This window comes from Gastrolobium bilobum, unplaced genomic scaffold, assembly GCF_033153095.1.
Source record: "Gastrolobium bilobum isolate Gb01-03AN ecotype WA unplaced genomic scaffold, APGP_CSIRO_Gbil_v1 utg6879, whole genome shotgun sequence".
NCBI classification, from domain to species: Eukaryota; Viridiplantae; Streptophyta; class Magnoliopsida; order Fabales; family Fabaceae; genus Gastrolobium; species Gastrolobium bilobum.
The window spans coordinates 519,371-536,454 of NW_026898846.1; the positions used below are offsets into that span (position 1 = coordinate 519,371).

General features: G+C 33.9%; 1 protein-coding gene across 2 annotated transcripts; it reads left to right on the plus strand.

Moving 5' to 3' along the window:
• The first annotated feature begins 8,119 nt into the window (after positions 1 to 8,119).
• On the plus strand, positions 8,120 to 15,573 carry LOC133284679 (serine/threonine protein phosphatase 2A 59 kDa regulatory subunit B' gamma isoform-like). Of its 2 annotated transcripts, XM_061481748.1 has the most exons (3): positions 8,120 to 8,288; positions 8,579 to 9,874; positions 14,760 to 15,573. In XM_061481748.1, exons 2-3 carry the CDS (start codon positions 8,621 to 8,623, stop codon positions 15,147 to 15,149), a joined length of 1,644 nt encoding a protein of 547 aa, XP_061337732.1. In that variant the 5' UTR covers positions 8,120 to 8,288; positions 8,579 to 8,620; the 3' UTR covers positions 15,150 to 15,573. The 2 variants fall into 2 exon arrangements, with proteins under 2 accessions (XP_061337732.1, XP_061337731.1); XM_061481747.1 differs by having other exon boundaries at positions 8,120 to 9,874.
• Positions 15,574 to 17,084: the final 1,511 nt, after the last annotated feature.

A 17,084-nucleotide genomic window follows, 5' to 3' on the forward strand; every position in this document is an offset into this window, starting at 1 on the left:
AGGTGTAAAGCATACTCTAAGTCACTCACCATGTAGCCCCCATAGACTAATAGGATGGTATAAAACACTGTCATTTTATTAATGCTGAACAGCCCTTACGTTTCCTAAAATATTGGACTTCCATCCCTCACTATAATTTCCTATATTTCATTATGTTATACAAGAAGTCTTGAGCTTTTCAACGGCATATCATAAGCCTCAATTGGATCTGTATAGCTCACGATACGTTTGTCGTGAGCCAACTGCTTCAAATTGGACTTCCGGTAAACAAGGCAGCAACTTAAACTGGTATTAATTTACTTAACAATTGGCTCTAGTATTTCATAGTATCTTATCTCTATGTATTAGCTTCACATAGATTCAAATCCCACTCAATTCGGAGCTCTCTAGCTCAAGACATACGCATTTTACTGTGCGATCTTCTATTGTGACAGTAGGAATTCAAATCCCTGGTGGAAGGATTTGAATCCTTCACGACATTTCCTTGATTGTGGCTGAAATATTGCAACTTAACATATGGGATTCGAATCCTTCCCAAAATTTTCTAAACAGAGACTGAATTTAAGCATTTTGATAATAGGATTCGAATCTTTTATGGGAGGATTCGAATCCTTCCCTGAAATTTTGAAACAGAGGCTTGATAGTAGCCAATTTCTCCTATTTTTGCATTAGGGATTGGAATCCCTCCATGGAGGATTTGAATCCCCCCTGTACTACAGCAGCAATTTGAAAGCATCTTACTGCATAAGGAAATATTAGAATACTTTTCCGATTTGATCTTCCACCCAATTGACCACAATTCAAGCTCCACCTTGGGCATACATTGTCATATCTCATATCAACATATAAAACATACTCTTTTATGATATATCCATCATCGAACCATTAGTTTACTTACTTGACTACTAAGTTATTTCATCACTTAGATTATAAGTCATCCATTTATCTTCCTTTCCATGCATAAACATAAAAAATGGTTAAGTAAAGCACACAAGCCCTACCACCAAGTTAATACTACATGACTACATTATAAATCTAGGCATGCAAGCCTCTTTATACCCAAATGTAATCTTATTACGATTAACACATGGCATCGTTAACATTGGCAAGATAAATACATAAATTCATAAATAACATCAACCTATACATATGTCTCTACAAATGTACATAGGCTAATCAAAATCGTATAAACAACCCTGATGCTCTCAAATACATAGATTTCAAGTGATAAACATATATATACACATCAAACATGCATATCACCAAAACTCATGCTCTCCCAAAATACATAACCAGCATGCAACAAGCATCCATCCCCTATTCAGGTCTCTTGCCCAGGGAAAATCTATCTCCATTAGTACCTGCACTTGAAATATGGTTCCCACACGGGGTGAGATAAACATCTCAGTAAACCAGGAGTCCTTAGAGATTCCTCAATCCCTAGGTTCACTTTAGGTATAATAGCAGTACAATCAAATAATACAACATACATATATCAATGGAACGTGTGCATAATAAATGCTTCTAGCAAGAGAATCTACAATGTATGAATTACGCAAGAAAATATCGCCTTGCCACATACCAGGTACAAGGAAACACCATCTTATACCGTACACTCAAGAATACCATCTTGTGTGGAATCATACCCCACAGTCAGGAATATCGTCTTGTGTGGAAAACACACAAAACAAACATATATATAATGCAGTATACCAAGCAGTGCAATTACATACACCCATATAAAACCATTACCCCTTTATGGCATGGTGGGACAAAAAGCACGAAGCTCACCTGTCAAGCTTCATACCAAATTGATTCTTCACACAAGGAGCCTTTTGTCCATAATGCTTTATATCCAAGGCATCAATAACTAGTCTTGCAAGAATATACACTTATCCTTGATTACTTCAAGTTTCAATATCAAGATCCATTGACCCAACCAATGTTTGATCTTTCAACACTCGTCCACTTGATTCCAACCTAGAACACATATGAATAAAGCCAATATCAACTATCAAGCACACTTTACTTGTTACACAAGTAACCTACATATACAAAATAGGTCAAACTCAAAGTGTGTCTAAATGATGATCTAAAAATATTTCTACTATTTATTTATCCTCACAATCATTTTTTTTAACATAAACTATGTCTCAATCATGCTCCATCATCATCCTTTCAACCTACATTTCTCATGAAAACCTAGAATTTTAACATCATGAAAACTTGATAAAAAATGGAGTTTCTTACCATGGATGTTCCTAGAATCAACCAAGGAGTGCTTTTCAAGCTTCAAAGCAAGACAAGAACCTCTCCTAAGCCTTGGCCAACCTAAGTCGCGCCACTTTGGAGGGTGGCTTTCTCTTCACATAATGGATCTTTCAAGAATTTGGATTATAGGTTTTTATCATCTAATGATTCTAAGCATTTTCTACTATCAAAGTTTTTGGTTTAGATGACTAAGGAAGAAGTTGAAAATTCAAGCTCTATTTCAATGGCTTCACGGGTTGGAGGAAGGAGAAGCACGAGGATGATGTCTGATGAAGTGAAAATAAGCTTAAGTTATACATTTAACTTTAAACCAAAAAGTCAATAACATTTTCATGTAATTCTCTCCATGTCCCTTCACCAATTAATTCCAATTTCATGATTAATCATTTCATAACAATTTCAACTTTCACTTAGGTCATTAAATTATGTCTCACCATATTTTTTCCAAGTTTTCGGATATATTTGCCTAATTGCGTTTTTACCGAAAAACTTACGGCATTCTCACCTTTGTCTAAAGGTGACTTAATTCATTTAATAATTAGACTTCTAAGCTAAATCATCATTATAATTTGATTCCATAATTTTATGGACTAAGGCAGAATGTATTTTATCGAATTTGCTCAAAACCAGACAGTTTTGCCAAATTATCATTTTACCCCTGGTGGGGATTTTAATCTAGAATTCAGGATTTTCACTCCATTAACCCTCTAAACCCTCATTAAGCTCTCAATCATGTCACAAATTCCTAATTCACAGGTTATGGTTATTATATTCACTTCACATTTTAAGAATTTTGACATCAAAATTAGGAACTTACATGTTCCTAAACTCAAGATACAGCCAGAGAAATTCATCATCCTGTTCCCAAGTGGACACTCAAGGTAATTTCTTTTGTCACTCAACACCTTGTACAAGGTGTAAACTCTTGAAATATCCTTCAGCAACTGAAGGTTTACTCTGTTTGACCAATTCATTCTCACCAGTCGAGTTAACTTACCCATAGAGCATTCAACTTCCTTAAGAAGTGTGCTAACCTAATTAGCCTATCAACAATGAACGACATATGATCATAACTTTCCTAGTTCAAAGGCCATCCTACTATAAGGTTTTTGATATTCAATCACTTCCTTTCTAGTACATATCACACTCTGAGATATTATCATCAATGTTTCCTCTCAATTGAGTTCTAATCTTGAGAATTCTAAAACTCTTGCCTTTATGAACCCATTAGGGTACCATTAATCACCTAGACTTATTTTGATATACAATCAAAGTTTCTAAATGACTAGTCCATGTCAAATACCATTTTGGTATTTAACGACTCAATTGGCACTAGCTTACCAACATAACCACACATTTATAACTCACCTTAGAACAATTCTCAATAAGGAATCATCCTTTCATCTGCCTCTAGCAATTTACCATAAATACACGTATTCAACCCTATATTCTAAATCCAAAAACAAATGGTTCCACCTTTGTAATCGATACAAAACAAGCACATATTTAGACTCATGCCTGTACCTACCCTCCATCATTGGCATCACAATGCCACATACAATTATTATGTATTTTACCAAACATTAACCTTCCACGGTCATTCTCATATCATATGAGCTACAATTTAGAACCACAATATCCATTGTTCCCTAAGTAACACATTCACCTGTCTATGAATCAACTTACATAATCCTTTAGACACATGGCACCTTTTTTGTACCTATGATCAATGTAACCTCATGGATTTAGATATCATCGTAATCACCAAAATACACTGGTGAATAAATTTCATAATACATTTCACTTTTATCACGCTTTATGCACTGGTAACAAATGGGTTTCACAACTTACTTTGCAACTCTAGTGTTATATAACACAACAACCTCAAAAGCTCTCATACAGTCCCTCAGACATATAATATAAATATCCTCTTTTGTCCTTATTTAGCATGCTAGCCAATGCCATACTTAACCTCACTTTGTGCCTAGCACATACATCTCATACTCAAAGATGAACACTAATTGTGGGATAACATGGTCATACAAAGGGCTTCTATACAATATTTCTCTTGTTGTATCCCAAAAAACATACTTGCTCATAATAGTTATTAACCCACTAAACATACTCTTCAAGTCACTCTACTCGAAAAGTAGACCTTTCACATTTTGCCTCGAGCAAAATACAGATCAAATAATCAGACCTCCTTCATCATCACAAAGTGAAGGTACCAATAACTTCACATAGAATGAGAACTAAACACACCTCATCACATACAATGAAGGCATAAATCACATCACTATTCTTGGTGAACACTCATAAAAAAACCACTATCGGTGAACAGATAGTCAGTATCACCACTCTTGGTGAGCACACAACAAATGAGTGCTTTTGAGGATCATACCTCCAAGGAAGTCTTATACCTTAATTAAGGATTTTACATATGCTCCTAGTCAGGAAAACCATTTCTCTATCACAACTCCACTATACGTTACACTCAAAGAAATCATTTCTTTTAAGAAGGGTTCACATGGGTGCTTCCAAGAGTCACCACTCTTAGGAACTATTTCCTTGAAGAAGCCCCATATTCTCTAACTGACCTGACTAGAAAATGTTTCCCACTCATATGCAAAAGATGACACCTCTTGTGTTTCAGGCAAAGCATAATCACAATTATGCATTAGCACAAGGTATCTCACCTTTTATGCTTTAACTAGAGTATCTCACCTTTTTAAACAACAGACACGACATATACACATGTATCATGCAATCTCATGCAAACATAGGTGCAAGGAACATGTACTTCCATTACACTATTCCATGTTTCTAACTCATTGCCCAATCTCGGATTGTACAACTCTATGCCAATTCAAAGCATGTTATCTCATATTTTTTTTCTTACTCATTCCACCTCTTGGTGGTTGTAGAGTATATACTGAAATTGAAAAGACTAATAATATCTTGTCTATAAGCATCATACCATGAAATAAAGTAGAATTGATTGATACGTGCACTAAGTATACCAAGACCACTCGATGAGTCATAACTCAAAGCAGTGTCAACATGAGATTTTCAAAAGCCACACCTCTTAGGGTATTATCCCCAAGGGAAGCCCATGCCATGGATTATTGGCCAAAGAACGATCAAGCATACTTGCCTTCCGTGCACCTCATACACAAGGACCACTCTAGGAGTCACACATCCAATGAGTGTCCAAATGGAACTCCTAAGAAGCAACATCTTCGGATACATCCCCTCTAGGTATATTCCATACTTTAACCTTATGGCCAATAAACTCAATCAATCAATTCATATTCAATTTACTATACATGCAAGTATAACAATATCGTCACAATCCTCACCAAGCAAATCCCCAAGCCATCGGCCGTCATAGGATTGCTCAATCAAGCTGTCCCCAGGTTGTCACGCCATCACAAGAATGTATATATGACCAGGTCATTCCCTAAGCGAACACGCCATCACAGGAATACCTATGCAACTAGGTCATTCCCCAAGCTAACACGTCTTTACAAGAATACTCATATGATCAAGCTATTCCCCAGGCCTACAAGCCATCACATGAAAGCTCATGTACTAGATTTTACAAGTTACTGCATGCTATTGATTCTTGACCCATGCTTTCTTGAGAGTTTTATATTTTTTCTTTTTGCAACGCTGATACTTGAAGAAATAAAGATAAAGTATGGATCTAATTTAATTTTAAAAAATAAGAGTCATGTGAGGTGATGCTATGAAGTGTAGTTTTGGATTCATGTTGCACATTATGAATAATTAGAAGGTGTTCTTTTATTATTATTCATGCACTTTATTTGTAATGAAGAATTAAATTTTGTCTTGTCTCAAAAGTAGGATATACAACGTTGTTGTGTGCGCGTTATCCTCAAGCGTTGTATCATCGCAAAGGTCTTCGTGTAGCAATGCTGCCTTAGACTTTGCATTTTTGCAAAAAATAATAAAAATAATAATAATAAATAAAAATAAAACTTTTAGATTCAAAGTCTATTTTTATAATTCATTTTTCAAATCATGAGTCAACAATTTAATTATTTTATTTTATTTAAATAAAAATAGTAAATTCAATCTATCAATTCGTTTTGTCTCATTTGTTATTCCCTTTATTTTTTTTTAAAAATAATAAAAAATAAAAAAGTTCAATTTTTTTTTTACATATTCACTTCTTTAGGAAAAAGGAAAATAATTTTGAAATTATTGATAATGCGCACAATTAAATTAAGGTTATCATTAAAATGGATATATCAAGGGGTGCAGTGAGATTGAGTTTTCACCATTCTGTATGTATAACCAGACTCCCGAACCATAGTTTAAATTTTTCAAAAAGACCAATTTTTCCCAAAAAATAATTTTCCAATTTTTTGTGGCGAGTGGCCACTCCTATATTTTTATCTTTAACTTTTTTGGGTTGTTACAACAACTATTATTTTTTTATAAATTAATATTAAATTTAGTAAGTTAAATAATAATTAATACATAAATAATTCTTTTTTGTCTGGAAGAAAGGGAAAGAACAAGAAAAAATAATTATTGAATTATTATTATTAATAATAAATTTGAAATTTTTACATTTACAAAAATTCCAAGAGATAATGCCAAGTAACAGAAAATTATTTACGATATTAATTATTATTTGACTTAATAAATGTAATATCATTTGACAATTAATGATAATGGCTTTATTTACTATTCTATTTATAATACACTAATTAATACTTATAATGCAATTAATATTTACATAAAGGGAGGGAATATGGATAAATGAGGGAGTGAAATATCGGTAGGATGATCACTATGCTTTCTCGTTGTAGCATACACTATAGCATGCTTGAGTCATGCGGTCCGAATGTGTTTATTAAGTGTTGCTATGTGGTAGTTTGTTCAGTGTTCCTTCGATAAATATTCTACACAAGTCGTCATATTTATTTTTTATTTTTCTTTTAATTAGACCATTGAAGTCAAAAAGTATTTTGCTTGGCCAACAGGCCAAGTATTAAACTTATTTAACCTTCATTTACACATGATCTTAATTTAAAAGAAATTGTGGTTGAAATTATGATTAAAAGCACATTTGTCTGTACTTTTGTAAGAAAAAAAAATTTGATACTTGTTTAAATTTTTTATCATAATTAGATTTTTTTTTAAATTAAACTTATCAAAAAATAGAAAAGACAACTTCTAAAAAAAAACCTAATAAAATTATATCAGAACAGTACTTTAAAAGAAAAAGAAAACAAAAACATCCGGACAATAAATAATTAATAAACCGATGAATAATATAAAAAATATAAATATTTGAGTGATTAAATATGTATAAATTAGTTTACCAAAAAAAAATGTATAAATTATTATTTAAATAATTTTAGTAATAAATTAATCAAAATAATGTGAAATAGTAAATGTGAGTAAATATAGCGGAAGCATTATTACATAATATTTGAACCCAAAACAAAAATAGACCACAAAATTCAAAATGACAAGAATATCCTCAAGGTTGAAACATGAGACTCATGAGAGGGTGAGTGACTCTAAGATGATGAGAATGGACTCTATTAACAAGTCTCACTCAACCCAAACCCATTGCATCCACAAGAATTACACAGTGCTGTTCCCATCCTCGGAACCTTTTTAATGATGATATTTGGGTCCCAATAACCACCAAATACTTGGTCCTCACATTAAACAAAGATGATATTTCATTTTTCAAAATTAGAAAAAGTGGGACATAAATGTCATTAACCTCAAACCCCACCCTTTAAATAAAAAAAATAAAAAACCTATGCTTTTTGTGAAATCCATTACAACCTTGCATATTTTCATATTCTCCTTATGTTTTTTCCCTTCTTGTGTTCTCTGTTTACCCAAAAAAAACACACAAATTCTAATTGGGCTCATTAACCCTTTGTCTCACTAGGGTTTATGGGTCAGTGCCTAAATTTCCCACTTCACTCTCTCTGATTTCCTTGCATTTTCTTGCCCCTCTTGAGGTACTCTCTATCTCACTCTCAAAATAAGTACTTTTCTCCTGTTTATGCTATCAATTTGTTAAAATCCTGCTTCATGCAACGGGAATCATCACTTTTTTGTGTGTGTTCAGATTCTGGGAACTTGTGAGTATGATTTTCAGTGATAGTTTTGAGATATGGGTTTTCTAATTAGGGTATTTGGGTATGATTACGAAGTTGTAAATGACCTTTATATGTGTTTTATTCGTTAAATTGTAGTAATGTTATTAATTGCACGCAGTTTTAAGGTTGAAACTTTGATTTTTTTGTAGAAAATTGGGGTTGGGATTTTTCTGGGTTTGGGTGTTATAGATATGATAAAACAGATACTTGGTAAAATACCTCGCAAGCCTTCAAAATCATCACAAAGTGATTCGAACGGTGATGGAGGGGTGGTCAATGGTGGTTCGTCATTAAACTCATCTTATGGGCTCAATTCCAATGGCTCCTTGAAATCCAATTCAACTTCTTCAAAATCTTCAAATTCTGGATCGCATACTGGGAATGGGACTCTTGCACCATTCTCAACTAGTTCAAGTAAAACGAACCAAGCTAAGAAATCAGCTCCTGCAATTGCATCCCAAGTTGTTCCCATGATGGCTCCAGGAGTTTATGAGGCTTTGCCGAGTTTCCGGGATGTTCCTAGCTCGGAAAAGCCGAATCTTTTTATCAGGAAGTTAAGTATGTGTTGTGTTGTATTTGATTTTAATGATCCTGCCAAGCATCTCAAAGAGAAGGACATCAAGAGGCAAACTTTGCTTGAGCTTGTTGATTATGTTTCATCTGTGAATTCGAAGTTCAATGAAGTAACAATGCAGGAGATCACGAAGATGGTTGCTGCTAATTTATTTCGAACTCTACCTTCTTGTAATCATGATGGTAAGGTTGCAGAAACATATGAGCTTGAAGAAGAGGAACCCACTTTGGAACCAGCATGGAGTCATCTGCAGATTGTGTATGAAATTCTCTACAGGTTTGTGGCTTCATCAGAGACAGACGGTAAGCTTGCTAAAAGATACATTGATCATTCATTTGTGCTGAGGCTGCTTGACCTCTTTAAGTCTGAGGACCAAAGAGAGAGGGAGTACTTGAAGACTATTCTCCACCGTATTTATGGAAAGTTCATGGTACATCGGCCATTCATTAGAAAAGCTATCAACAATATCTTTTACCGGTTCATATATGAGACAGAGAAACACAATGGAATTGCAGAGTTGCTGGAGATATTGGGAAGCATAATTAATGGATTTGCTTTGCCTTTGAAGGAAGAGCATAAACTGTTTCTTGTCCGTGCACTGGTCCCCCTTCACAAGCCGAAGTGTGTCTCTATGTATCATCAACAGCTTTCTTATTGTATTTTACAGTTCGTTGAAAAAGATGTCAAGCTAGCTGATACTGTGATTAGAGGCCTTTTGAAATATTGGCCATTAACTAATAGTTCAAAGGAGGTAATGTTCCTTGGTGAATTGGAGGAAGTTATAGAAGCAACTCAAGCAGCAGAATTTCAGCGATGTGTGGTCCCTTTGTTTCGTCAAATTGGTAGATGTCTCAACAGTTTACACTTTCAGGTACGTACAGAGTTTCCTCATTTCCTTTTTTGTTTGTGATATCTGCATGCATTTCATCAGCATTAGTCAACAACAGTGATCTCTATTTCTGTCTGATGTTCCTTTACCTTACCCCATCTCTTACCTATCTTGAGTCTGGAAAATTTGCTGGATTTTTCCATTTTTCTGGGAATGAGATTGTTTTGACAATTTCATGTGGTGCTTGGTATGTCTTGTTCTTTTTTCTTTTCCTTTATCTCACATTTTGCATATGAATTTGACTTCTTCTGTGGGTTAACCGTTGATGATAAACTTACAGATCAGTGATTATGGCATTGCTTGTTGTTTGAATATACATTAAATTATTACCTCCTGAACAAAAATGTATTGCATTGACTAATTTTCTATGAGCTAACCCTAATGGGTATTAAAGGGTTTAATTTGTGGTACACAGCCACAATTGCAGCCTAACATCACCTGCATTTTCCTGCAATTGTCCACAATCTTTGTAATTGCGACTTAACCACAAAGATGACCACAACTACAATTTAAACCATGGATATGATATTTCCATACATATTCAATTGTTGACTTTGCTGTTAAAATTTCTTTATTATGATTTCATCATTTCCATTACCCTCAAAGCACAAGATGATGTTGTGGTATTTTATACTCAAAAAGAAAAAAATGTATTAGCAGCGTAGTGGTCAACAGCAGCAAACCATGTTGCAATCACATTGAGGTGTGGCAGAGTGGGTGCAGCTGCTCCGAAAAGCATATTGCATTGTGTTTTTAAGTAGTGCCAGTTGTGGCTGGGAATACAGTTGCAATGCTTACAAAGACAATCACAGAGATCCATCTGCAGGCAGAGGGTTAAATCTGGTCTGATTCCACCTATCAGGCTTCTTTTAGTCCCCGTAGCTCCTAGATAGGAGAACCCACCATCCATCTGGCCGGAATCCAAAGTCTGATTGCTGGAACTGGCTCCACATGCATGGCTGTGCAGCTCTCTTTTGCAGAAGCTTCTTCCTCCATTCTGTTTGTTGTCCCCAATACCCAGCTCTGCGTCTTGTGCAAATGTGTTGTTTTGTTTCTAAAAAGAAAACTGATTCAGAAATGCAAAGATATTACTGGCCCAAAATAAAAAGACTTCATTTTCCTTTTTTTATGGTAATTTCGTCACTTACCTTTTATCTTTTTTGTGATTGTGTTTGAAGTCCCACATTGGTTGTATGGGCAACTAATGTGGGGTTTATAAGGCCTTGGGCACTCCCACCCTTTGAACTAGCTTTTGGGTGGTGCATCCCAAGGTTCTTATCAAATGGTATCATAGTCTTCAACTATGTCTCCCAGTTGTAATCAAGCGGCACGGCTAGTGACACTGGCATTGCAATGTTCGCCCAAAGCTAGTAAAAGACTAGCGCAAAGCCAGCCCACATGGGCGCCAGGGCTGTGGAGCGTGGTGGAATGTTAGGACCCATTTGCAAGGTATTGGACTTGGAGTCCAACATTGGTTGTATGGGTAATTAATGTGGGGTTTATAAAGCCTTGTGCACTTCTACCTTTTGAGCTAGCTTTTTAGGTAGTGTATCCCAAGGTTCTTATCAGATTGAAGCACTGTCCTCCTTAATCTGCTTATTTTTTTATGCTTGTTACTGGTACTTTTATGTTTTAAGTTTTTTTTTTTTAACAGCACTTAGGCTAAGATGAATGATGAATGCTTCTCAAATTTGAGTATTCGAATTTTGTTTATTATTTATTTATTTTTTCTATAAAATTTTAAAACTATTTGGATTATTAGTTATGTGTTTTATAAATTTTTCTGTATTTTTATTCTTCATTATAGTTGCTGCTAAACAATATGCTATACCACTATAGCATTTGGAGCTTGCTTCTCGGTGCAATGATCTGCCATTGACTACTATGATTAGCTTCTGGTTCACTTGAGCCATTTTTATGTTTGGATTTTCAAGCTAAATATATGAATTTTGCCTCACATATTGGTGGAAATTATAAAGCTATGTTTATTCTTGATGAAATTTTAAGAGGAATTATCTAGAAAGTTCTGTGTTTTGATTCAGGGTAAATGTGGATAAGCTTTTCAAAAAAAGCACTTTTATGATATAGCTTCTCTTTTATAACTTTTTTTCACAACTCACTCTTTTTAAATTATGAGGAAAGCACTACAATCACTTTTAGGTTTTAACTTTTTATAAAAACTTATCTGATTAACTTAAAACTTTTTAGACATTTCTAATTAAAAAAAGTGCTTTCCCTTAAAAAAAGCACAAACAAATGGGCCCTTATTCTGATTTTCAGAATAGTTTTGTTGAAAGATTTGTTACATTTTTAACATTACTCTATTTTTATCCCAAAAAAATATTACTTATATATAAATTTAAGCCTGAGGTATAATTGCTGGTATGCATTTTAAAAATTTGTTCATTTCAACAATTTTTCCTAATCCTTCGTGGCTTGCAACCACAAGCTGTGATTAAAAATTAAAATGAATATCACTTTATTTCATGGATAGACTTTATTTCATAAATAGAGTATGGCACTTGTGGACATTGTCGTTCTCTAATGTTTGAATATTACTCAGCTACCATTTCATTTTATTTTTCTCATGTGTTTGAGTCATGATAGCCAAACGGAAATCGGACAATGTAGAAAGGAAGATTTGTTTAATAGGCTTGGTAAGGATTTTGGATGAATTAACAGCAGGGAAACCAGGTGGTTTAAACGAAAATTGAATGTACTGGGAATGAAAGGCTCAGAAGAAATAGGATAATTTTAAGCATCTAGTAGGTAGTTTGTCTAGGTGATAAAAGTGCCTGTGAAAGGAGTTTTTCTGTTTTTATTATTTCTAGGGCAAATTCGTTAAATATCATATTAGTTTTGACTGAAGAAATTTTATATCTGATATGGGTTAAGTGTTAAAGTTATAAATACTATATCAGATAAGGAAAATCTAAACAGTCATACGTAGGGTTCCTTTGCATCACATGTATGGAAGTAACTTTATCCCACAAACTGAAGAGGAAAGAAGTTTCACAGATTCTTAAATTAACAGTTCAGTATCATTAGTTGAAAGAAAGCATAGCGATCATGCAACTGGACTTTACCAGAACTTGGTCAGCAACATTAATTCTTCCATTTGTCAAACTTTCTTGATAAAAGGGGGTGATACTTAGTTTCCTGTGGCTCCTCTATCTGGACAAATTTATTCCAGAATTTGAAAGAGAACCCAACCACTTGAGCTTCGCTTTCATAAACTCTCCTTTTCTCTTTGGAAGGTTAAAGCACCATCTAAGCTGAGGGCTTTTGTATTGACAGCAGTGCTACATAAAGTTAACACAAATGACCTGTTACTTTGAGTCTTTCTTTTGATTTGCTTTCATTTGCTTTTGAAGTTTATAAAAAAAGCAGTCTTCTTTTCTTACATTGTGAAGTTGCTTAACTGCTCTGAAGTTGCTTATCTATCATTTTTGTTCAGTGAAAGGCATTGAGTACATTGGCCTTATTTTAAACTATTCCGGTCTCCTTGTTTTAAGGGTTTTGGAATGAGGCACTTTGGAGGTGAGCTGTGTTGTGTCATGGTATACAGCAGTGAAATTATATGGGATAGTCTATTTTTTTCTTTAATTTTTGGGGTGAGGTGGGGTACATTCATTATTGAGCTTGGAAAGTAATCAAATAACTCTTCTGAAATAACATTTTTTCCTTTATAGTCTTCCTTTTTTATGTTTTTGTGAAGTTTTTTTCACTTTCAAGGAGAATAGCTTGCCTTCTCATTCTTATTCTTTTTCTTTTTTTAAATAATGAATAATTCCTCAATTATAGAAATTTATAAGGATCTGAGGCCAATTTTGGGTATGAACACATCATGATTTTTTTATTTTATTTTGTAGGGGACATGGTTTGTAATTTCTTAAATTGTCAAGCTTGTTTGCCTAATATTTATCTGAATGATGAAAATCTAAATATGATTGGATGATCTTCATTTTCTTTTAAATAATGCAATCCAAATGCTCTGCTTTTAGCAATTGAGTATAAATTGAAGGTTAAATTATTCTTTAAGTCCCTGTACTTTTTGGAAATATTCAAATAGTTCCCTACAGTTTGAAATTTATAATTAGGTTCCTATAGTTTCAATTTTTTTCCAGTTTGGTAGAGCGCTCTAATTGTGGGGCAAATTTAGGGACCCCATTAGAGAATTATTTGAAATTACAGTGACTGGTACGAAATTTAACTATCAGGACCTATTTAAAATTTTCCAGAAAGTATTGTGATCTCCATATTAATTTAACCCAACTTTAATGGCTATGTTATTGGCTAATTGGAGAATTCAAAGTTTCAATTTGTCATCAGTTAATTGAGAGTTGCATGAATTAAGGTTCACTTTGTGGTAGCCTTCAACCATTGGTGGTGTTCCCAAATATAATATCAAGTGTATATCCTATAATATTTACCCTAAAAAATATTATGTAGCTTCTTCACTTGGTTTTTATCTTTCACGATGACTTCAGGGAATATCTTGTTATCTTAAGCCTTATGAATTATGGATTCAATTTGACTTTGATAACTGCTCTGATTTACATGAAATGATCATTCAACTTTTCTTCAAATTTGGACTTCTGCTTCCATTAATACTTAGTTGTTTTTGAGTTGAAATTCGTATCTGGGATAACTGCAGAATTTGTAGGTTTGTGTAGTCTTTGTTACTAGCTGCTTTACTATGCAATACTTAATTACCAATTTCTATTGTCCGGAGTTAAACTGGAAGATTCAAAGAAGCAAATGTATGTTGTGAGGAACATAACTCTAATGGAAGCATGCGGGCAAATTCAAACTTCACCTGTGATTCACTGAATGAAATTTAATGTGGACTTGCTTCTTTTGGCAGGTAGCTGAACGGGCATTGTTTCTGTGGAACAATGATCATATTAGAAATTTGATCATACAAAACTGCAAAGTGATCCTACCTATAATCTTCCCTGCTTTGGAGAAAAATATGCAGGGGCACTGGAACCAAGCTGTCCAGAGTTTGACCTTGAATGTGAGAAAAATATTCTCGGACGCTGATCCGGCACTTTTTGATGAGTGCTTCATGAAATTCCAAGAAGATGAAATCAAGAAGCAAGAGAAGCAGGATAAGCGTGCATCGACCTGGAAGAAATTGGAAGATGTGGCTGCATCTAAGGCTGTATGCAATGAAGCTGTCCTTGCCTCAAGGTTTGTGTCCTCTGTTGCTATCACTATTAGTGCTAATCAACTAACAACTGCAGGTGGTTGAGGCCAAATTATAAGTCTGGATTCCATGACAAGAAACTAAAGTGAATGTATAGATCTGGCACGCCTAACTTGCTGCAAGAAATTAGAGGGTGAGGTTTTTTTGGACATGTGGTTGCTCTTGGTTTCTGGGCATTTTGGCTTGTCCTTTGAGCTCTTTGGCTTTGGGGCTTTTCAACCAAGAGGTGTATATCAGTATATGTGATATAAGGGATCTAGTTTATAATGGGCAGTGCTTGTTTAGATTTCCAATGATTAGGATTGTGCAGTGATACAAATGCAATCCTTTCCTTTTGCTATCCATCGTTCTGTACTTTTAACATTTGTAATTTCTATTGTTTTCAGCCTTCTGCTGCAAAAGATCTCAAGCCATGTTGATAATATGTACTTTCTTCTGTCAGTTGTTACTTTCCTATATTCACTGACCTGGCTGTTATGGCGGTTTTACTTTTAAATGGGGCCATGGCATGTTTTCCTTTGCTGCTTTATATATATATATATATATATATATATATATATATATATATATATATATATGAGGTAGGATCCTTTGACACCGGTGTCAAATTTGAAGTTTGACACCTCATCTGAGAGCCGTTAGATCAAAAAAGATCAATGGTGTCACATGCTTATAAATCAGAGTCGTTGATCTTTTTTTATATAACGGCTCTCAAATGACACCGGTGTCAAATGATCCTGCCTCTATATATATATATATATATATATATATATATATATATATATATATATCAAGGATTGGTATTTAATATTCTTTTTACACCTAAAGGAGCTGTCCAAAATTGAGTTTGCCCATCAACATCAAGAGGACGAAGGGAATATGTTTGCCCTTGTGTTTTGAAGGAATTTTCCCTTGCTTATTCATTTGTATTTTTTTGATACTGATGATGGTTTTTTAAAATTAACTTGCTGCTTAGAGCTTGATGCACTGTGAATGTAGCAAGATAACTTCTACTTTTATTTTATTTTTTGATGAAAGATGGTTGATTGTTCTTGTTAATGTGAAATGAAGTTACTTTTTCTTGATTATTCCTTGTGCTTTTAATGTTTACTGTATGCTGCGTGCCATACTAAGGTAGTATTGAATGATAGAAAAAAGAAATACAATATTAGAAAATCAAGAAATCGACGTAGGAGTTAACGCCTACAATTTAATATTTTAATTCTATCACATTCTTTTGCACTCAAAAGAAAATTAAATTGCAATAGAATAATCCACCTTCAAGAACACCAATAGAACGTTGACTGCGAAGTAAAGTTTACCCATGGTCAAAAGTGCATTTAACTACAAAAAATTATGTCTAAAAATGTTACCATCTAATTAAAACCATGGCTGAATTTGGTGTAACAAAAATTTGGCTCGATTTGCATGACCGTGGTAAATGTAAATTAGCTATAGTTAATTTAGTCATGCTTATTGTAACACCCTCATTTTCAATAACTAATGATATTAATAGATTATTAGATTATACCATACGATAGGATTTCTTAATGGATCACAACTGTATTTTATTTTTCTGGTATACGACAAAATTATATTAGCGTATTTATAGATTATCTCCAGTATTTTTAAATTCCATTTTTACCCCTTTAAGTTGTTAAAAATTGTTTTTATGTTTATTTCTGCATGTCACCCTAGGCAGTATGAGAAGTTACCTTAGATGGATTCTAAAAATTCTAGTTATCTTACTCACATAAAATTTAATAGTTAGATTTAAAGCTTGGAATAATTTGAATTATGCTTAGTCTATTTAAGTCCATAAAATTTGGAAGGATAAAATTTTTAAAAAAAAAAAAAAAAAGAGATAATGAAAGTCGGCTAGGGTGGAAACAAAGAAGAAAAGGAAGAAAGACTAAAAAAAAATAAAAAATGAGAGAAACAGAGGGATAGAGAAAGAGATGGATACGGAAAGGGGAAACA

Coding starts and splice junctions, on each gene's coding strand:
- LOC133284679 (XM_061481747.1), top strand. CDS start 8,621: ATGATAAAACAGATACTTGGTAAAATACCTCGCAAGCCTTCAAAATCA. Junction 9,875..14,759: donor TCAACAGTTTACACTTTCAG/GTACGTACAGAG, acceptor TTCTTTTGGCAG/GTAGCTGAACGGGCATTGTT.